Here is a 17,192-nt window from a genome sequence, read left to right on the forward strand (position 1 = left end):
TCTGGAATAAGCTGCCTGAAATAATGGTAGAGGAAGATTCAATAATAATATTCAAGAAGAAATTGGATGAATATATTAAAACCATTTACCGTGCTAAGGAGAAATATCAGAAAAATTGGACTAATTTGTTAGCTCTACAAAAATGCCGCACAGATACAATGGACCTGAATGACTACCTTTTGTTCACCATCACTCTGCAGTGATTGGAAGGAGGCTAATGCCATGGTACTTGAACAAACCATGATTCCTACTTAAGGATTCCTACTAATGTAAATATAATGGAACACAATCAGACAGAGTTCAGAGAAGAAGCACAGCAAAAGACATAAAGCAGAAAAAAATCCAATTGACCTTCAGTCATATTCATTCAACAGACTCATGGCTGGCCAGACACTTCTTGCATTCACGACCTGCCCTTTCTCCAGATTTTTTGACCAAGAATCTATCTATGTCTGCCATAAAGATACACAAGGACTCTGAACCCACAGCTCTATGACATGGAGTTCCGACCGTATGGACTAACAGTATTGATGAATTGAAACATGGCATAACTTTCCATTGCTCTCTATTCACAGATCAGTAGGTCTGGGATGAGGACAAGTGACTTGTATTTGCATACACATTAGGGATGTATTTTATCCACCTCAGTGTAATTTATGACTGTGCTTATATTTGCACTTACAGGTAAATACATAAAATTGTATTATATACAGATCTCTCCTAATGTTCTGATGTAGTCGGAATTATTACCTATTCTACCGCTTGCATCTTTCGAGGACGCTAGAGATGTCCATGCGGGTACAGTTAAATGGATGTTTTTAACCTACCCGCATTAGGGTTCCAAAGTACAGCTATACTTTCCATCAGCTGTTTTCAAGCAGCATATCATCTGTACATTTCTGGGAATTGTTAGTTAAATATGAGCGCTCGCATGTAAAGTAAATGGGGCAATCAAACAGCGTGACATATCGAAAGTATGAGGTTTGGGGAAGTGGATTAGTAAATACCTCTGCAGACGTTATTGTTGTGGCGATCGGTACCAGGCAAACGCTGAGAACGGGGAGTTGAGCGAGTCCCATAGCCATTACTTTTGTATGGAAACTGGCTGCCCTGTCATTCACGATGTCAGGGACGCACATGTCAGCTGGCATCAAGTTACTGCAGCCTGTCCAATCCTGAATACTGAGCTTCGGGTTACACACACACAAAAAACTGGGACTAAACAAACATAAATAAACAATTATAAAGCATCTGCCGGCACTATTCCATGTATGTATTAGGCAGAATACGCTCAATGGTGTTATGTTGTTGGTTTTCATCAATTAATTGATCAGATACAATAATAATAATAATAAAGCTGAAACAACACATGACAACTTCTATTGTGTTAATCCCCTCTTGGGAATCCTTGAAAGGCCATTAGCTTTCACAGGCTTCAAATAACTCACGACTGGGGGTAAAGAATACCATCTTGGAATAACAGTTACATTACTATACAATCTGGGAATAAGAATTAAAGTATCAAACAATCTGGATAATCAATCTGGGAGTATTTATTAAAGTAGTAAACGCTCTGGAAAAATTACAGTAATGAATAATCTGGGGATAATAATTACAGTAATAAATAATTTAATTCAAATCTCTCTCCTTTGCCCCCAAATTACAGGTAGGTTCACATTTTCAATTTGATAAAACATTTTTATTGTATTTTAGAACGATATGTAAAGTTGTGTATATCAACACTTTGAAGGAACTAAACCTAATACCCTCAAATTCATGATGTGCAAAATGTTGATGAGGTTTACTAAATGGAACAGATTTCCACAGTCCCTGGTTGATGACAATAAACAGCTCCTGTGCTTGACTTCGGTGCATCAGCCGGCACTATACAAAAGCCACACAATTCTCTCTTGCAACGACAGAGTGATAAAAAAGCCCCCTTTCTCGGGATTGTTACTGCTTTGGGTCTGGTATTTCTGTTATCTTCTGATTTCCAGGAGTACAACTTTTTATTCAGCAATGTGTGATTTTTATTGTTTTCATTTTGTTTTAAATACAAGGATCAGAATTCCTAAATGTTTTTTTGTTTTTATTGAATACACATGGCAGCATGCATTGGAACTCTGAACCCTTAATTAATTTCTCTATTTGGGCTTTCAAGAGATTCCAAGTCGCCTCTAACGTGATATCTGCTTTGTGTGAACTCACCAGCCGTGTGCCTGGGTCAGAACACATTCGTGATGAACTGTGATGTATCCCATACACACAGCTATAGCACACACCACTGTTCTCTTATTTTTCGGAACGATTCGACTAAACTCATATGGACGTGAGTTATATGGTCTTGACAAAATTCTCCAGGTACTCACATACTTCATGGGGGATTTCTGAAGATCTTGCCCCAGTCATAAATACACAGTCGGTCAACCCCAGGATTAAAATTGCAAGATCAACACTATCAGAATCCTACTGCGTTTTATCGTTTTATGTCCCCCTCCCCTCCACATAACATTTAAGCCTGGAATCTGATGGAGGTGTAATTTAAAGACGTATTCCTCCGAAAGGAGGGGAGGTCTGAGACAGTTCATCCTGCTAGCTCCGGTGCCGGTGAGAGAGAAATAAAAACGGGGCAGTTGTATGGAGATAAGCCCGGTGGTTGGCCGGAGATTTCTCAGATCACTGAACACAGGCAGCGATACAAACCGGCCCTTTCCCCAAACAAACATTCGGATGAAGTTCCACAAGATTTATTCAAGTTTACAGATGTTCCCAGTTCCTTAAGGTACAGTTTCAAAGCTCGTCAATCCTTTCCAATGCTGACGGAATCCACATTATACCCTCTTTCGGAAATGAGCACATCAAAGAGAGGGATTTCGAGGCTGAATAACAGCGACACGCGTCCTCATGACCGCACAGTCTGTGAGAGCACAGCAATATAATTCTTCAGCAAAATCACGTCAGACGTTTTAGCTTTGAAACCCTCACCCTCACAACCGAAAATACACGCTCAGTGCTGGTGACATCTAGGCGTTGGATTGGCCTTTCTTCAGGGAAAGCTGACCTAGATTCCTCACCTACCATTGGAAAATTAAAGCCTACACTTTGAACCAGTGTTTGTTCTGCAAACAGACCTGGCCGTAAACAATCCGCTATTACATCTACATCGAAGGCTATCTAAGCCCGCAGTTCTGTTATGTTAGCCGGGTAATTTCACGGTACCACGATGAGAGCTCAATCGATGTGTCCATCAGGGGGACTGCCTTCTCTCGATCAGAACAAAACATCGACAATCTTTTACTGGAAGCGCTTTGGGTGTTCAAACACAATACCGTCACATCGATCCACAACGTGTACACTGATTTATCTCACTCCCCAATGCCTGTTTAACCTGTTGTGTGGTTAAAATAAAACCCGCCAGGTTTAGGAAACAGACCCATGTCCCACACGTGAAAGAAAGAAATTGCAATACTGTCCATTCACGCTTATTTCAACGCCAGTAAAATATATTGTGTGCAATTACTCCAAACTCTACAACCATTGATCGCTTGCTGCTGGGAAATGCCTTTAGAAATCGAATGGATTTACCATGGCAGAAGCGTTATTTTCTTGCTCCGGATGGATCAAATAGTTTATTATCACCAAAGATAACTCAATTATATCAACAATTAAAGCGAACACGAGAAGTGATTTCCGTTTCGCGGGATAATGGAAGCGCGTTTAGCTATCACAAAAAAACCCCGAAACCTTCACAAACACTGCCTTGATTCACAATTTGCGACGGAATCATCTGTTCTGACCTGACATCAGGTTAGCACACGGAAGGGTTTTGTCAATAAAATACATTTCCCGAGGAAACATGTGACTGAAAGGCACTGAATCTAAAACACAATAAAACAGGCAACAGAATAACAACACTGTCTATTTTATTATTGTTTCGCGCCGGGGAGAGGGAATAACGGGTTTACGTCCGAAAAGCGGACTTCTGGAAGCAGAAGTCGCTACGTAAGGGGTCCTCTGTACCTGAGAAAAATGATTTAATCCCGTCCAAGTTAGCGTGAGGCTGCCGCAGATTATGTCATACTAAAAAGTTGCACGTGTGAGCAAGTGTGTGTGCAAGTCTTTTGAGGGAGGGCAAGACAAGGAGGTTTTCTTTTCCCTTGCAGTTTTCTTTCTATACCCATCTCACAAATAATATCCCTGGTTCCCTCTTTGTTGCAATCGACCATGCCGCCGTCCCTTCTCTCCACCTCCTGAGCCATCCTGAGCGATCCGGTGGCACTGATTGGACTATCAGTCCCTTCCACAAACAGCTTCTCCGTCAATAAAAGCCAGGCAGGGCAATGTGGAGAGTCAGTACCACCGTCTCCTGATGTCCATCCCTGACACCTAGAGGGGGGGAGGGGAGGGGAAGAGAGGGGAAGGAAATATAGGCCTGACTCGGCTCCTGAAAGCTTTGCACAGTCCAGACGGGTCGCCTTCTGTAATCTGTCTAACGCCGGCTCGAAGATGCCCAGAGGATTCCTAGTGAAAAGGAACAACAAATGGTCCCGGGTTTCATACAGGATTCGGGCTGAGGACGATCAACTACTTCAAGGCCACCCTCTGACAGTGGGCATGGGGCCAGCCGTGTGCCCGGACAGTCTTTTTGCCCAGTCAGGTTCCCAGAGCAGCGGCCCAGAGGGGTTTCACCACGGGATGACAGAGGATCAAGGCTTGGTGCCAGCCCAGGTCCAGAGAGAGCAGGCTGACACTGCTCTAGGCCGGGGCCTTACTGGGTGTCCTGCTGCCTCTTCCAGCCTGGTCACAGCCACCCACCTCAAACCAGAACCCTCTGCCTTGGACAGTAGCTGCCTCACCTCCTCCTCCTGCTCCTCATCCTCCGCAGCTGCTGCCGCCAGGCCGGGGGAGTGGTCCCTGCGGGCACCGGCAGAGGGTACCCGGCCTGGCAGCAATGACCCACACCCCCCAGCTTTACCGGGCACCAAGATAGCTGGCCCAGAGCCCGGGCGCTGCAAGTACAAGGTGCGCCCGAAGAAGCCCAAAGTCAGCAGGAAACCCCAGTTGCAGGACGAGGTCAGCACTTCCCCTGTGCTCGGTCTGAGAATTAAAGCGGACGCCAGCGACTGCAAAGCGGAGGCACCGTTAGCAAAGCCGCGGCTCCTGGCCGCCTACACCTGCCAGCTGTGCAGGGAGACCTACTCGGATCCCTTCTCGCTGGCCCAGCACAGATGCTCCAGGATAGTCCGGGTGGAATACCGCTGCCCCGACTGCCAGAAAGTCTTCAGCTGCCCGGCTAACCTGGCATCTCACCGCAGGTGGCACAGACCCCGCTCGGGAGGCGATGCGGCAGACCCTGCCAAGGAGGGGGCCAACTGGCCCGGAGCCCAGCCGCGGGTAGACCCAGAGAGCAAGGAGAACTCCTCGGGGGTGAGCGCCGGGGAGAGCCGCGGAGGCTTGCGGACCATGGACAGCTCCGCGCTGAGCTCCGAGCCGAGCGAGGCCCCAACCCCCGTCACCCCGAGCCGCCCCCAGCGCTTCGAGTGCCGCTTGTGCAGCAGGAGATTCCGGCGCCAGGCCTCCCTGGAGAAGCACCAGACCGGGCACCAGGCGGCCGGCTCCCCGGGCCACAGGCGCCTGCAGTGGCGCCGCCTCAGCTTCCCTTGCCCGCTGTGCAATGTGAACCTGCCGTCCGCCGACAGCCACAACAAGCACCTGCTCTGGCATGCGGTGACCCGCGGGGAGCCAACCGAGCTGCCGGAGACTGCCGCCGGCACCGGGGGGCAGCTCCTCACCTGCAGACACTGCCCTTCGAGCTTCCTGAGCTCGGCCAGCTTGAGCAGGCACCTCACCAAGTCCCACCCGTCAGAGAACCGGCAGCTCCTCCTCCTCCTGCAGCTCGCCACCGGGCCAGGCTGCTAATGGCCTCCAGCCAGTGAGACCTCAGAATCCAGAAGCAATGTCTTTATATAGAACACAGTAAGAGCGTGTACCACAGGGAGTGCTGAGGCCAGTAGTACAGACATGCTTAAGGAGGGGCTAGGAGGTTGGATTCATAAACATAGCTGAGGAAAGGTGAATAGGACAAGCAGGTTGGGTTGAGTGGACTGTTTTTATGTAGTGCGTTGTGTACTTCATTCTTTTCAAAACATACCGCAAAAGACTCAAAATCATTTCTTACTCACTAAAGAAAATATGATCTTAAACGAGAACCTGCTCCGACTGCTGCCAAACTATTTATTCTGAGCATCCGAATGAGTGACTTGTTTAGCAAATGTGCTGAATATAGACCACTTGTAAGGTGTGTTCACTATTCAGTGGTGGGTACTAGAGAGAAAATGTGGGTATAGTACAATGGCAATGGCACATGTTCTATCCATGTACTGGCTCTGGTAGTTCATGGAGACTTGCTTCTTTGTCTTGTCCAATACTTGATGTATAGTGATGCCTCAAGCTACAGTCAGAGACATTAGGGGCTTTTAAGCGACTGCTGGACAAGCACATGGACAGCAGTAAATTGAGGGGTGTGTAAGTTAGGTTGATCTGAGATTAAGATAAATGCTCGGCACAACATCAGGGGCCAAAGGGCCTGTGCTGTGCTGTACTGTTCTATGTTCTATAAACACTCAGGCTGTCTGTGACAGTGAAATGCCAATGGTTTCTCACTGTCATGGAGAATGGCAGAAGATGATTGTCCTAAGTTGTTCACTCTAGCTCAGAGTGGATACATTTGCATAGGGACCTGTGCAGCAAGGAATTATTTATTAGAAGTTTAAAGGATTCCTACATGTGTCCATGCATCAGAACTTCTACGGTGTCCTGATATGCATCTTTTGTTGTATATCCAATCTCTCACAATCTGGAACCTACACAATTTAGGCTAGATCTTTTTGATGTTCTGAATAACTAGTCGGGACTCTGGAACACAGACTCCTAATTGCCTCCTTGTAATGGGGAAAATATTCTGGAAAGCATAGAAAATATATGAAGATTTAGATATAAATTTGAATTTACTGTTTAGCAGAAGTCCATTTAATGAGCAAGGCACACCATATATCCAAATACTCTTGTAGAATATACATAAATACATTTTTTCTTTCAAAGAATGCTTGCAAATGTGTTACTGGATATGCATACTGCAACAGCAGCATCATTTTTGTCAAAGGTCATCATAAAATACAACATTTTGTAAGAGGGAGCCTTAATGCATCTATTTTAAAACTCAATACATTAATGTTGATGTATCTTTGTATTATTTGCCTTACATGTCTTGTACTACATTATGTAAATAATTGCAATTTTGTTTATTTTTTGTGGCCAATGTGGTAATGACTTATCAACATAGCTTTTCATGCAAGCAATATTTCTACCCTGCTAGCTATTTACTGTAATGTGTGCTAGGTAGTTCATATATGAAAATAATTCCTACTCTGATTGTAAGTTTGCTCACTGAGCTGGTAGGTTTGTTCTCAGACATTTCATCACCATGCTAGGTAACATCATCAGTGAGCCTCCATTGAAGCACTGGTGTTCTGTCCTGCTTTCTATTTATATGTCTTGGTCTGATATTGTGGGTGATGTCATGTCCGGCTCTTTTTCTCAGAGGTTGGTAAATGGCATTCAAATTGATGTGTTTATTGATGGAGTTCCAGTTTGAATGCCAGGTCTCTATGAATTCCCATGTGTGTCTCTGTTTAGCCTATCCTAGAATGGCCACCAGGATGCACGAACACCAACTAGCCACCAAAAGACATCACCAGTTATCACTAGTATCCTTACACACAGACGAAGAAGGACACCACCCATCCTAGGACAGGCTAAACAGAGACACACACGAGAATTTCTAGAGGCCTGGCATTCAAAGTGGAACGCCATCAATGAATACATCGATTTGAACCTCATTTACCAATCTCTGTGAAAAAGAGCCAGAAATGATGTCACCTACCGTAACAGACCAAGACACGTAAATAGAAAGCAGGACAGAACACCAGTGCTTCAATAAGTGCTCACTGCTGATGTTACCTTGCATGGTGACAAAACGTCTGAGAACAAACCTACTAGCACAGTGAGCAAATGTACAACTGAACTACAAATCTTCTTAAAAATCGCAAATAATTCCTACTCTGTAATTTCTTACCTGCTTAAGTCATTTTGAGCTATTTTCATACACTTTAATAAACTAAATTACTTGAAATAACTGTGCATTAGTTATGCTCAGAGTAATGAGCAATCAATATAATTTAACTTTAGGTTCTTTCTTTTTGTAAATTCACTTATAGTTTACTATCACATGTTTTCTGCAATTAACATGAAAACAGGTTAGCTTCTTGAGAAAGAGAAATATGAGATGGCAGTATCTTATAAACTTAACTCATTAAGTGTAGATCTACTTTAATTAAAACATTAAAAAGGAACAAAATAGAAAACCAAAGTTTTCTACGCAGCTAGAAACTTGCTCATGGAACCTAAGTGATTGAAAATAGAATCAGAAAAAAAAATACAACTATGGTGGATGCTAAAAATCATAAATAAGAACAAAGGCTACTGACATTGCTCAACAGGGCCTGGCAGCAGGTGTTGGACAGAATGTTATTGACTAGACGAGAGCCCCCAAAGTATATTATGGAGATAGTCTAGAGCCTAACTTTTATATATATTTTTAAAGACACTGTGTTCCAGATATGATTTGATTGGTCCACCACCAATAAAACACATTTAAAGTTATAGAGTCATACAGCATGGAAACAGACCTTCAGTCCAACCAGTTCATGTCAACCATGTTCCCAAACGAAACTAGTCCCACCTGCCTGCGTTTGGCACATATCGCTTCAAGCTTTCTTATTCATGAACTTATCCAAATGTCTTTTAAACATTGTAACTATACCAGAATGCATCACTTCCTCTGGCAGCTCATTCCACACATGAACTACTATGTGTAATAATGTTGCCCCTCATGTCTTTTATAAAGCTTTCCCCTCTCACCTTAAAAATATGCTCCCTAGTTTTGAACTCACCTATCCTAGGGGAAAGACCCTGTCTTTCACTTTATTTATGCCCCTCATGATTTTATAAACCTCAACGTGGTCACCCCTCAACCACCTATGATCCAGTGAAGAAAATCCCAGCCTGTCCAATCTATTGTTATAACTCAAATCCTCCATACCCATCAACATCCTGGTAAATCTCTTCTGAAATCTCTCCAACTTCATAATATATTTCCTATAACAGGGTGGCCAGAACTGCACACAATACTCCAGAAGAAGCCTTACAACCTCAACATGACAATCCAACTCCTACACTCAAAGGTCCGAGCAATAAAGGCAAGGTGCTAAACGCCTTCTTAACAACCCTGTCTACCTGTGATACAAATTTCAAAGAATTATGTGCCTGAACCCGAAATCTTTCTGTTCTGCAACACTGCCTAAGACTCTATCATTAGTTGTATAAGTCCTGCCCTTCCTTGTATTAACAAGTTGCAATAGCTCACACTTATTCAAATTAAATTCCATCTGCCATTCCTCAGCTCATTGACCCAATTGATCGAGATCTCTTTGTAATCTTAAATAACCTTCTTCAATGTCCACTATACCACCAATTTTGGTGTCATCTGGAAACTTACTAACTATGCCTCCTATATTCTCATCCAAATCATTTATTTAAATGACAAACAAAAGTGAACCCAATACTGAGCCCAGTGTGACATCACTGATTACAGGCTTCCAGTCCAAAAAAACAACCCTCCACCACCACCCTCTGTCTGTTATTATCAAGACAATTTTATATTGAATTGGTCAGCTCCCATTGAATCTTGTGTAATCTAACTTTACTAATTAATCTATTATGCAGAATCTTGTCAAAGGCTTTAGTAAAATCCAATTAAACAACATTTACCGCTTTGCCCTCATCAAGCATACATATATGCAGCACAGAAACAGATCTAACTTGTCCATGCCAACCAGATATCCTAAATAAATCCAGTTCCATTTTTCAGCATTTGTCCCAAATCCCTCTAACCCTTCTTATTCATATAACCATCCCGATGTTTTGTAAATGTTATAATTGTTTCAATCTCCACCACTTCCTCTGGCAGCTCATTCCATACATGCACCACCCTCTGTGTGAAAAAGTCACTCCTTTGATCTCTTTTAAATCTTCCCCTTTTACCCTAAACCTATGCCCTTTAGTTTTGAACTCCCCTACCTGGAGAAAATATCTTGTCTATGTACCCATCCATGCCCCTCCTGATTTTATAACTTCTATAGATCATCCCTCAGCCTCTGATGCTCCAGGGAAAATAGCCCAATTCTATTCAGTCTCTCCCTATAGCTCAAACCTTCCAACTCTGGCAACACTCTTATAAATCTTTTGTGAACCCTTTCAAGTTTCATAACATCTTTCCAATAGCAGGGAAACCAGAACTGCATGCAGTTTTCCAATAGTGGCCTAACCAATGTCCTACGCAGTCACAACTTGACCTCCAAATTCCTATACTCAATACAATAACCAATAAAGACAAGCATACCAAATGCCTTCTTCACTATCCTGTCTAACTGCAACTCCACTTAGAAGGAAATATGAACTTGCAGTCCAGGGTTTCCTTGATCAGCAACACTCCTCAGGAACATACCATTAAGTGTATAAGTCCTACCCTGATTTGCCTTTCCAAAATGCAGCACCTCACACTTTTCTAAGTTAAACTCCATTTGCCACTTTTCGACCCATTGGGTCATCTGATCAAGATCCCATTGTAATCTGAGGTAACATTCTTCGCTGTCTACTACACCTCCAATTTTGGTGTCATCTGCAAACTCATTAACCATGCCTCCGATATTCCGATATAAATGACAAATAGCAGTGGACTCAGCACTAACCCTTGTGGCACACTGCTGGTCACAGGCCTCCAATCTGAAAAGCAACCTTTCACCATCATTCTCTGTCTTCTACCTTTGAGCCAGTTCTGTATCCAAATAGGTAGTTCTCCCTGTATTCCATGTGATCTAACCTTGCTAACCAGTTTACTATGAGGAACCTAGTCAAATGCTTTACTGAAGTCTACATAGATCATGTCCACCATCTTACCCTCATCAATCCGCTTTGTTACTTCTTCAAAAAATTCAATCAAGTTAATGTGACATGATTTCCCACGCACAAAGCCATATCGACTATCCCTAATCAGTCCTTACCCCTTTTCTTAAATAGTGGCACCACGTTAGCCAACCTCCAGTCTTCTGGCATCTCATCTGTGGTGATCAAGGATACAAATATCTCAGCAAGGGGCCCAACAATCACTTTCCTAGCTTCCCATAGAGTTCTAGGATATATTTGATCCTTTTGGTTACTTCATTTAGAAAGCTCAATAAAGTTTGTGAGACACAATTTCCCTCACGTAAAACCATGTTGACTATTCCTAATCAGTCCCTGCCTCTCCAAATGTATATAAATCCTATTTGTCCAAATCACCTCCAACAACTTTCCCTCCACCGATGTCAGTCTTGATTAGATTGGTGCTGGAAAAGCACAACAGGTCAGGCAGCATCCGAGGGGCAGGAAAATCGACGTTTCAGGCAAAAGCCCTTCATCAGGAATACTCCTCCATCAGAGTGGAGAGATAAAGGAGAGGAGGGTGGAGGTGGGGAGAAAGTGGCATAGAGTCAGGGCAGAGGAAATTACCTGGGAGTTGCAGTGGGAGAGGAGGAAAACTTCTTCAAGGCAGACATCCTTGCAAGAGGATTCACAGTAGGGTTAAAATCAACTAGGTAAAACCCAAGGACTTTCTCCCCACTCCCACCCTCCTCTGCTATTAGGCTGCTATCAAGGTGATCATTTCTTTCCTATTTCTAATTTCAACCCATATATTTTCAGTAAATGATCCCTCAGAAATATCTTCTCTAATTATTGTGGTAATATATGCCTTCACCAAAAATGCCACTTGCAGTCCTCTCTAGTTAAAATACAACAAAAAGAAGAACTGGCATAACTTTATTTCATCGAAATATTTAATAAGATAATGTATTATTTACCCACCAATCATCAACTGTTCTAATATAGGCAGCATCCCATATACACACCTTTGGCAAAAAATGCAATTCAGCATGATTCTCACTTGTTGTCTCTCTCCAGTCCAGAAGAAAGAACATTAAAAGAAGCAATTGACACATTTTGATTTTTAAGAGGAAGCCTCTCTGTCTAAGACTTCACTCTAGTAGCAGAAAACATAGTTTTTAGCTCCAACAGCCAGCAAAAAGTCTTCTTGACAACTGAAAGCAAAATTAAGATCATTCCTGGGTCTATGTGAGCCCTGTTCACACTGACCCCCCATTCTTTTGACTTATTAAAAAATACATCTAGGCAGAACTCAAAGCTATTTACCAACTGCCTGTCTGAAGGAGACATTTTCAAACTATTGTGACAACACTCTGAAAGAGAAACTGGACAGGACACAGCTCTTGAAATGTAATAAGTCTTAGAAAACTAAGGGGATTGAGGGTCTGAAAAAGCACAAAAGAAAGATCTTTGATAGGAATTGAAGGCAGGAAAGATTGAATGTCAGAAGGTTTCATGGTGCAAGATCAAGAGAGTTGTGAAAAGGACAAGTAAAGAAACATCAGATGGATTTAGAGGAGCTGAGAATTGAAGGTTAATTGCCATTTAAACTGAAGTAAAGGAGATGAAAGAGAAACCAGAGATAAAAACAAATTAACACGAAAAGAAACAAAAGAAGGACAGAAGATATGATCTAAAATTCTGAATATGACGTTAAATGCAGAAGAAGTGCCCAGTTGAAAGGTGAAGTGCTGTTCTGCAACTATGTGGCAAGCTTCACTGGACATGGTAGCAGGCCACAGACAGAAAGGACAGGCTTGAGAATTAAAATGGCAGCTGACTGGAAGCTCAGGATCAGGTACAGAGATTGAACAGAGGTATTCCATAAAGCTGTCACCGTGTCTACTTCTGATATCTCCCATGTAGAGGAGACAATATTGTGAGCAGTGAATATACTATACTAAACTGAAAAAATGTACAAGTAAATCACTTGGAGGAGTTTCTGGGGTCGTAGATAATGGGAGGTAAAAAGGTAATCTTACATCTCTTATGCTTCCAAAGGTGCCGTAGGAAAGAAAGTACATATTGGAGGTGATGGATGAGTACAGCAGGATGTCATGGGGATGGTGGGAGAAGTCACTTCAAAATGCTAAGGAGAGAGAAAAGAACATCTGGTGGGGCAGCAATCAAGGACATAGCAGAGTATGGTGTGGTGTGAAAGAGCATGGTGATGTGAAAGATGTGGACAAGGGGATCCCTAATCAATATGTTTGCAGAGAGGGAAAGGGTGGGACAGGAGAGAATGAATTAGAATGAGATTGTTGAGTTAACTGTCAACTACTGTTGGTGAGTGAGAGGAGTCCTTAGTTGAAGGGAAAGAAAAACCTATCAGAAGCAATGGAATGGAAGTTTGCATTGTCTGAACTGGGAGAATCCCTTACAGGAAATGAGAACTGTACTCAAGGCATCTGTGGGAGGCATGAGGTTCATCAAAGTTATTAGTTGATAGCTTCTGCCTAGAAGTGAAGAGAGAAAAGTGCACTAAGAGAAGGGAAGAGTCAAGGATGGACCTTGTGGCAGTGAGAAGAGTGAGCATTGCAAGTAAAGTTGATGAAATGTTACAGTTCCAGCAGGAATAGGAAATGATGCAACACAGTTATTCATGAGAGATAAAGGAAGGGGCCAGGGTGAGACTAAAAGAACAAATATGTCACATTTCTCATAAAAAGGCATGTTCTGCAGGACCCGTAATAACACCTTTTATTTTAAAGGATGTGAGCAGATTTAATGGACAAGTTCAATGTGCGAAGAATATCAGTCAGGCAGAGGAAGGTATTGGATGGGGGCTGTTTGGGGTTCATTCAATGGAGAAGTGGAGGGCCCACAGACAATCTTGGTGGTGATTGGTTCAATGTCTATTCTAAAAGGGTCAGAAACTGTTGAAGTGATTGAGGGCACCTGAAAAATCATGAGGGGAAGAGACTGGGCAATGCAGGAAAAAATAACTGAGGTAAGAACAAATCAGTTTAGAGGGACATAAGTTGTTGAAATGATAGGCCTACCAGGGAAGTTCTGTTTGTGGATCTTGGGTAGAAGGTTCAAATGGGCTATTTGAGAATGGAGCTGGGGTTGAAAGCCACAGAGTTCTAGTGTTTTTACAGCATGAAAAGAGGCCCTTCAGCCCATCAGGTAAGGTAAGTCATCAAACATCCATCGACTTTAACTCCATTTTCCAGTGTAGCCTGTAGTCTTGTATGTTAAGGTATTTCAAGTACTCATCTAAATAATTTTTTATTGTCTTGAGGGTTCCTGCCTCTAGCACTCTTTTAGGCAGTGAGTCTAGATACCCACTGTCATCTTGTCAAAAAGTGTATTCTCAAATCCACTCTAACTCGCCTGCTTCTTAGCTGAAAACTGTGACCCCTGCTTATTGAACCCATCACAAAATGAAAAAGACTCCCCCTATTTACCCTGTCTATACCTCTCAGAACTTTGTACACCACAATCAATGCCCTTCTCTGTTCAAAGGAAACAACCCCAGTGTATCTAGTCTCTCTTTGTAGCTGAATTGCTCCAATCACGGCAACATCCTTGTGAATCTCTTCTGCACACTGTCTAGTGCAACAACATTATATCTAAAATGTGACAACCAGAATGACACACAGGACTCAAGCTGTGGCCTAGCTATCATATATACAGCTTCACATAACTTTTGTGCTCCTGTATTCATTGCCTTGACTAATAATGGCAAGTTTCTCATACACCTTCTTAACCACCTTAACTATCTGTGTTGCTGCCTTCAAGGACCAATGGATGTGCACATCAAAGTCGCCCTGATACTCTGGACTTCCCAGAGTTCTATGATTCAGCATGAATTCCCTTGATTTGTTAGTACACCCAAAATAATCACCTCACAATTTTCAGGACTAAATTTCATTTGCCACTGTTCAGCCCATCGATATTACCCAATTGTCTTAAGGTTTTCCTCATTGCTATTTATTATACCACCAATTTTCATGTCAGCTTACAGAGCTTACAGATCATATTCTGTACATTCCTGTCTAGATCATTAATGTACATTACAAATAGCAAAGGACCCAGCACCAACCCTCAAAGGTCACTGGGCATAGGCTTTCAGTCAGAAAAACACCCTTTGGCCAGCAGCCTCTATTTCCTGACACAAAGCTAGCCATTGTGTTTTCATCTGAGGGACGTTCAAAGATAACATCCCTCTTTACTACAGTAAATAACTTCTCAATGAGCATTGCAGCACCACTTCCTCTCTCGTGCTCCTACCACAGCCCCCCCCCACCCCACCTTGACTGTACTCTTGATGAGATTGACTTGGTCCTTCTTTCATACTGATCTGTACATTACCCTTTCTGTACCTCCACATTGCATTCTACCCTCCCCCGCTGACAAATTAATTTTAACTCCTTCCAACTGCACTAGCAAATCTCTGCACAATGATGATCCCATTTAATTTCCAATGCAAACTGTGAGATTTGTAAATGTCTCACTTGCTACAAAAATGAATGCAGTGATCCAGAAATCTTAAGACCTTCTGCTCCAGCTCTTCAGCCATGCATTCAACTCTTCTATCTGCCTATTCCTATAATCACTCACAGGAGACACTGGGAATAATCCAGAGATTGCAACCTTGAGGCCATGCTACCTTGTACCCTAAATTCTTGTTGCAAGACCTCATCCCTCTTTCTACTATGTCTCTGGTACCAATGTGTACCATGATCACTGACTGTTCATTCTCCTCCTTCAGAAAGTCCTGCAGTTGTTTAGTGATATCCTTGATTCTGGCCCCACACTATTAATTCTCCTAACACTACTGTGCTCCTTAAATTTCTGTCCCTCTCTTATGCAGCTGGGCTTTGACTGCACTCCCCAGAGGAACCCATCATACTCATTAATTTCCAGTACACAAATTTTTTCTTGAATGAGATGTACTCTGGGACTTTCTTGACTATATGCCTGCAACTCTTCTTCTGACTGCCTCAGTGGCTATGTGTGTGTGGAGCTGGAGGACATTGCTAGCACACTCAGGAGGAGGAGAATTTGAGAAGAAGGAGTCTGAGGTTCTTGAGCAGATTGAATAAGAGAGTGAGGAAGTATTGAAGGTTTTGGTAGGCTTAAAAATGGATAAGTTCCCCAATCCAAATGAAATCTTTCGCAAACTATTGTGGGATATGAGGGAGGAAATTACAGAGACTTTGACCCAAATTCTAAATATCCTCTGGCCACAGAAGAAGTATGAGAAGACCAGAGGACAGCTACTGTGGTCCTACCTTTTAAAAAGGGTGGTAGGGATGGACCAAGGAATTGTAGATAAGTGAGATTCACATTAGTGAGAGAGAAACTATTGGAGAAAAGTTTGAAGGAGAGAATCAATCTCCACTTGGAGAAGCATGTTTGATCAGGGATAGTCAGGTAGTGTTGTCAGAGAGAGGTCATGCCTAACATTTATCTAGGAATAGTAGTCTGGGAATAGGACAAGAATCTGTCTGTGTGATTACATTCAAATTTCTATATCCTACACGTAATCTAATTGAACTAATTAGATTAGGCACCAATTCTTTAGAAAAACTGCAATTACTCTGGCTTGGTTCCATCAATTGATCCTCTAACATATATTGAATTTCCTTTGTTATTTTGACCTGTTTTTCTGGGTTTAACTAGTATGGGTTTTGTTTATCGGTCCAAACTGCTTACACCTATGTCATATTTGGATAATATAGTACATCTAATTGTATCTATGCAAACTTTAATGTATTTCCTGAGCAATCTTACTACTGTATATCACTCTTTTGATCTTTCTTCAGATGCAAAATACAGCATCAGAATTTTCTAATATCTGTGAATTGTTTAATTTAATGGCAGGAAGCTCACTTTGTAAATTATCCTTTACTCCATGGCTATCATCTTTCTTTCTTATATTCTCCTCTACTGCCGTCACTACTTGACACATCAGTATTTCCCCATTGTCTTCCCAATGATAGGACTGTTTTAACATGTTCACATGACATGATAGAATTCTATTTCCTATGGATGGGAGTATCAATTAAAGATGCTACCTGACCAATCCTTCTAATTACTTTCTCGGGACCCCTGAAATTTGCTTTTAATAGCTCACCCCAAAA

General features: G+C 42.4%; 1 protein-coding gene across 1 annotated transcript; it reads left to right on the forward strand.

Annotated features, from left to right (window-relative positions):
* Nucleotides 1-1,480: 1,480 nt before the first annotated feature.
* Nucleotides 1,481-6,518, forward strand: LOC122553672 (insulinoma-associated protein 1). The gene has a single exon (XM_043697821.1). It carries the CDS (start codon nt 4,507-4,509, stop codon nt 5,917-5,919), a length of 1,413 nt encoding a protein of 470 aa, XP_043553756.1. The 5' UTR covers nt 1,481-4,506; the 3' UTR covers nt 5,920-6,518.
* Nucleotides 6,519-17,192: the final 10,674 nt, after the last annotated feature.

This window comes from Chiloscyllium plagiosum, chromosome 10, assembly GCF_004010195.1.
Source record: "Chiloscyllium plagiosum isolate BGI_BamShark_2017 chromosome 10, ASM401019v2, whole genome shotgun sequence".
Classification (NCBI taxonomy): Eukaryota; Metazoa; Chordata; class Chondrichthyes; order Orectolobiformes; family Hemiscylliidae; genus Chiloscyllium; species Chiloscyllium plagiosum.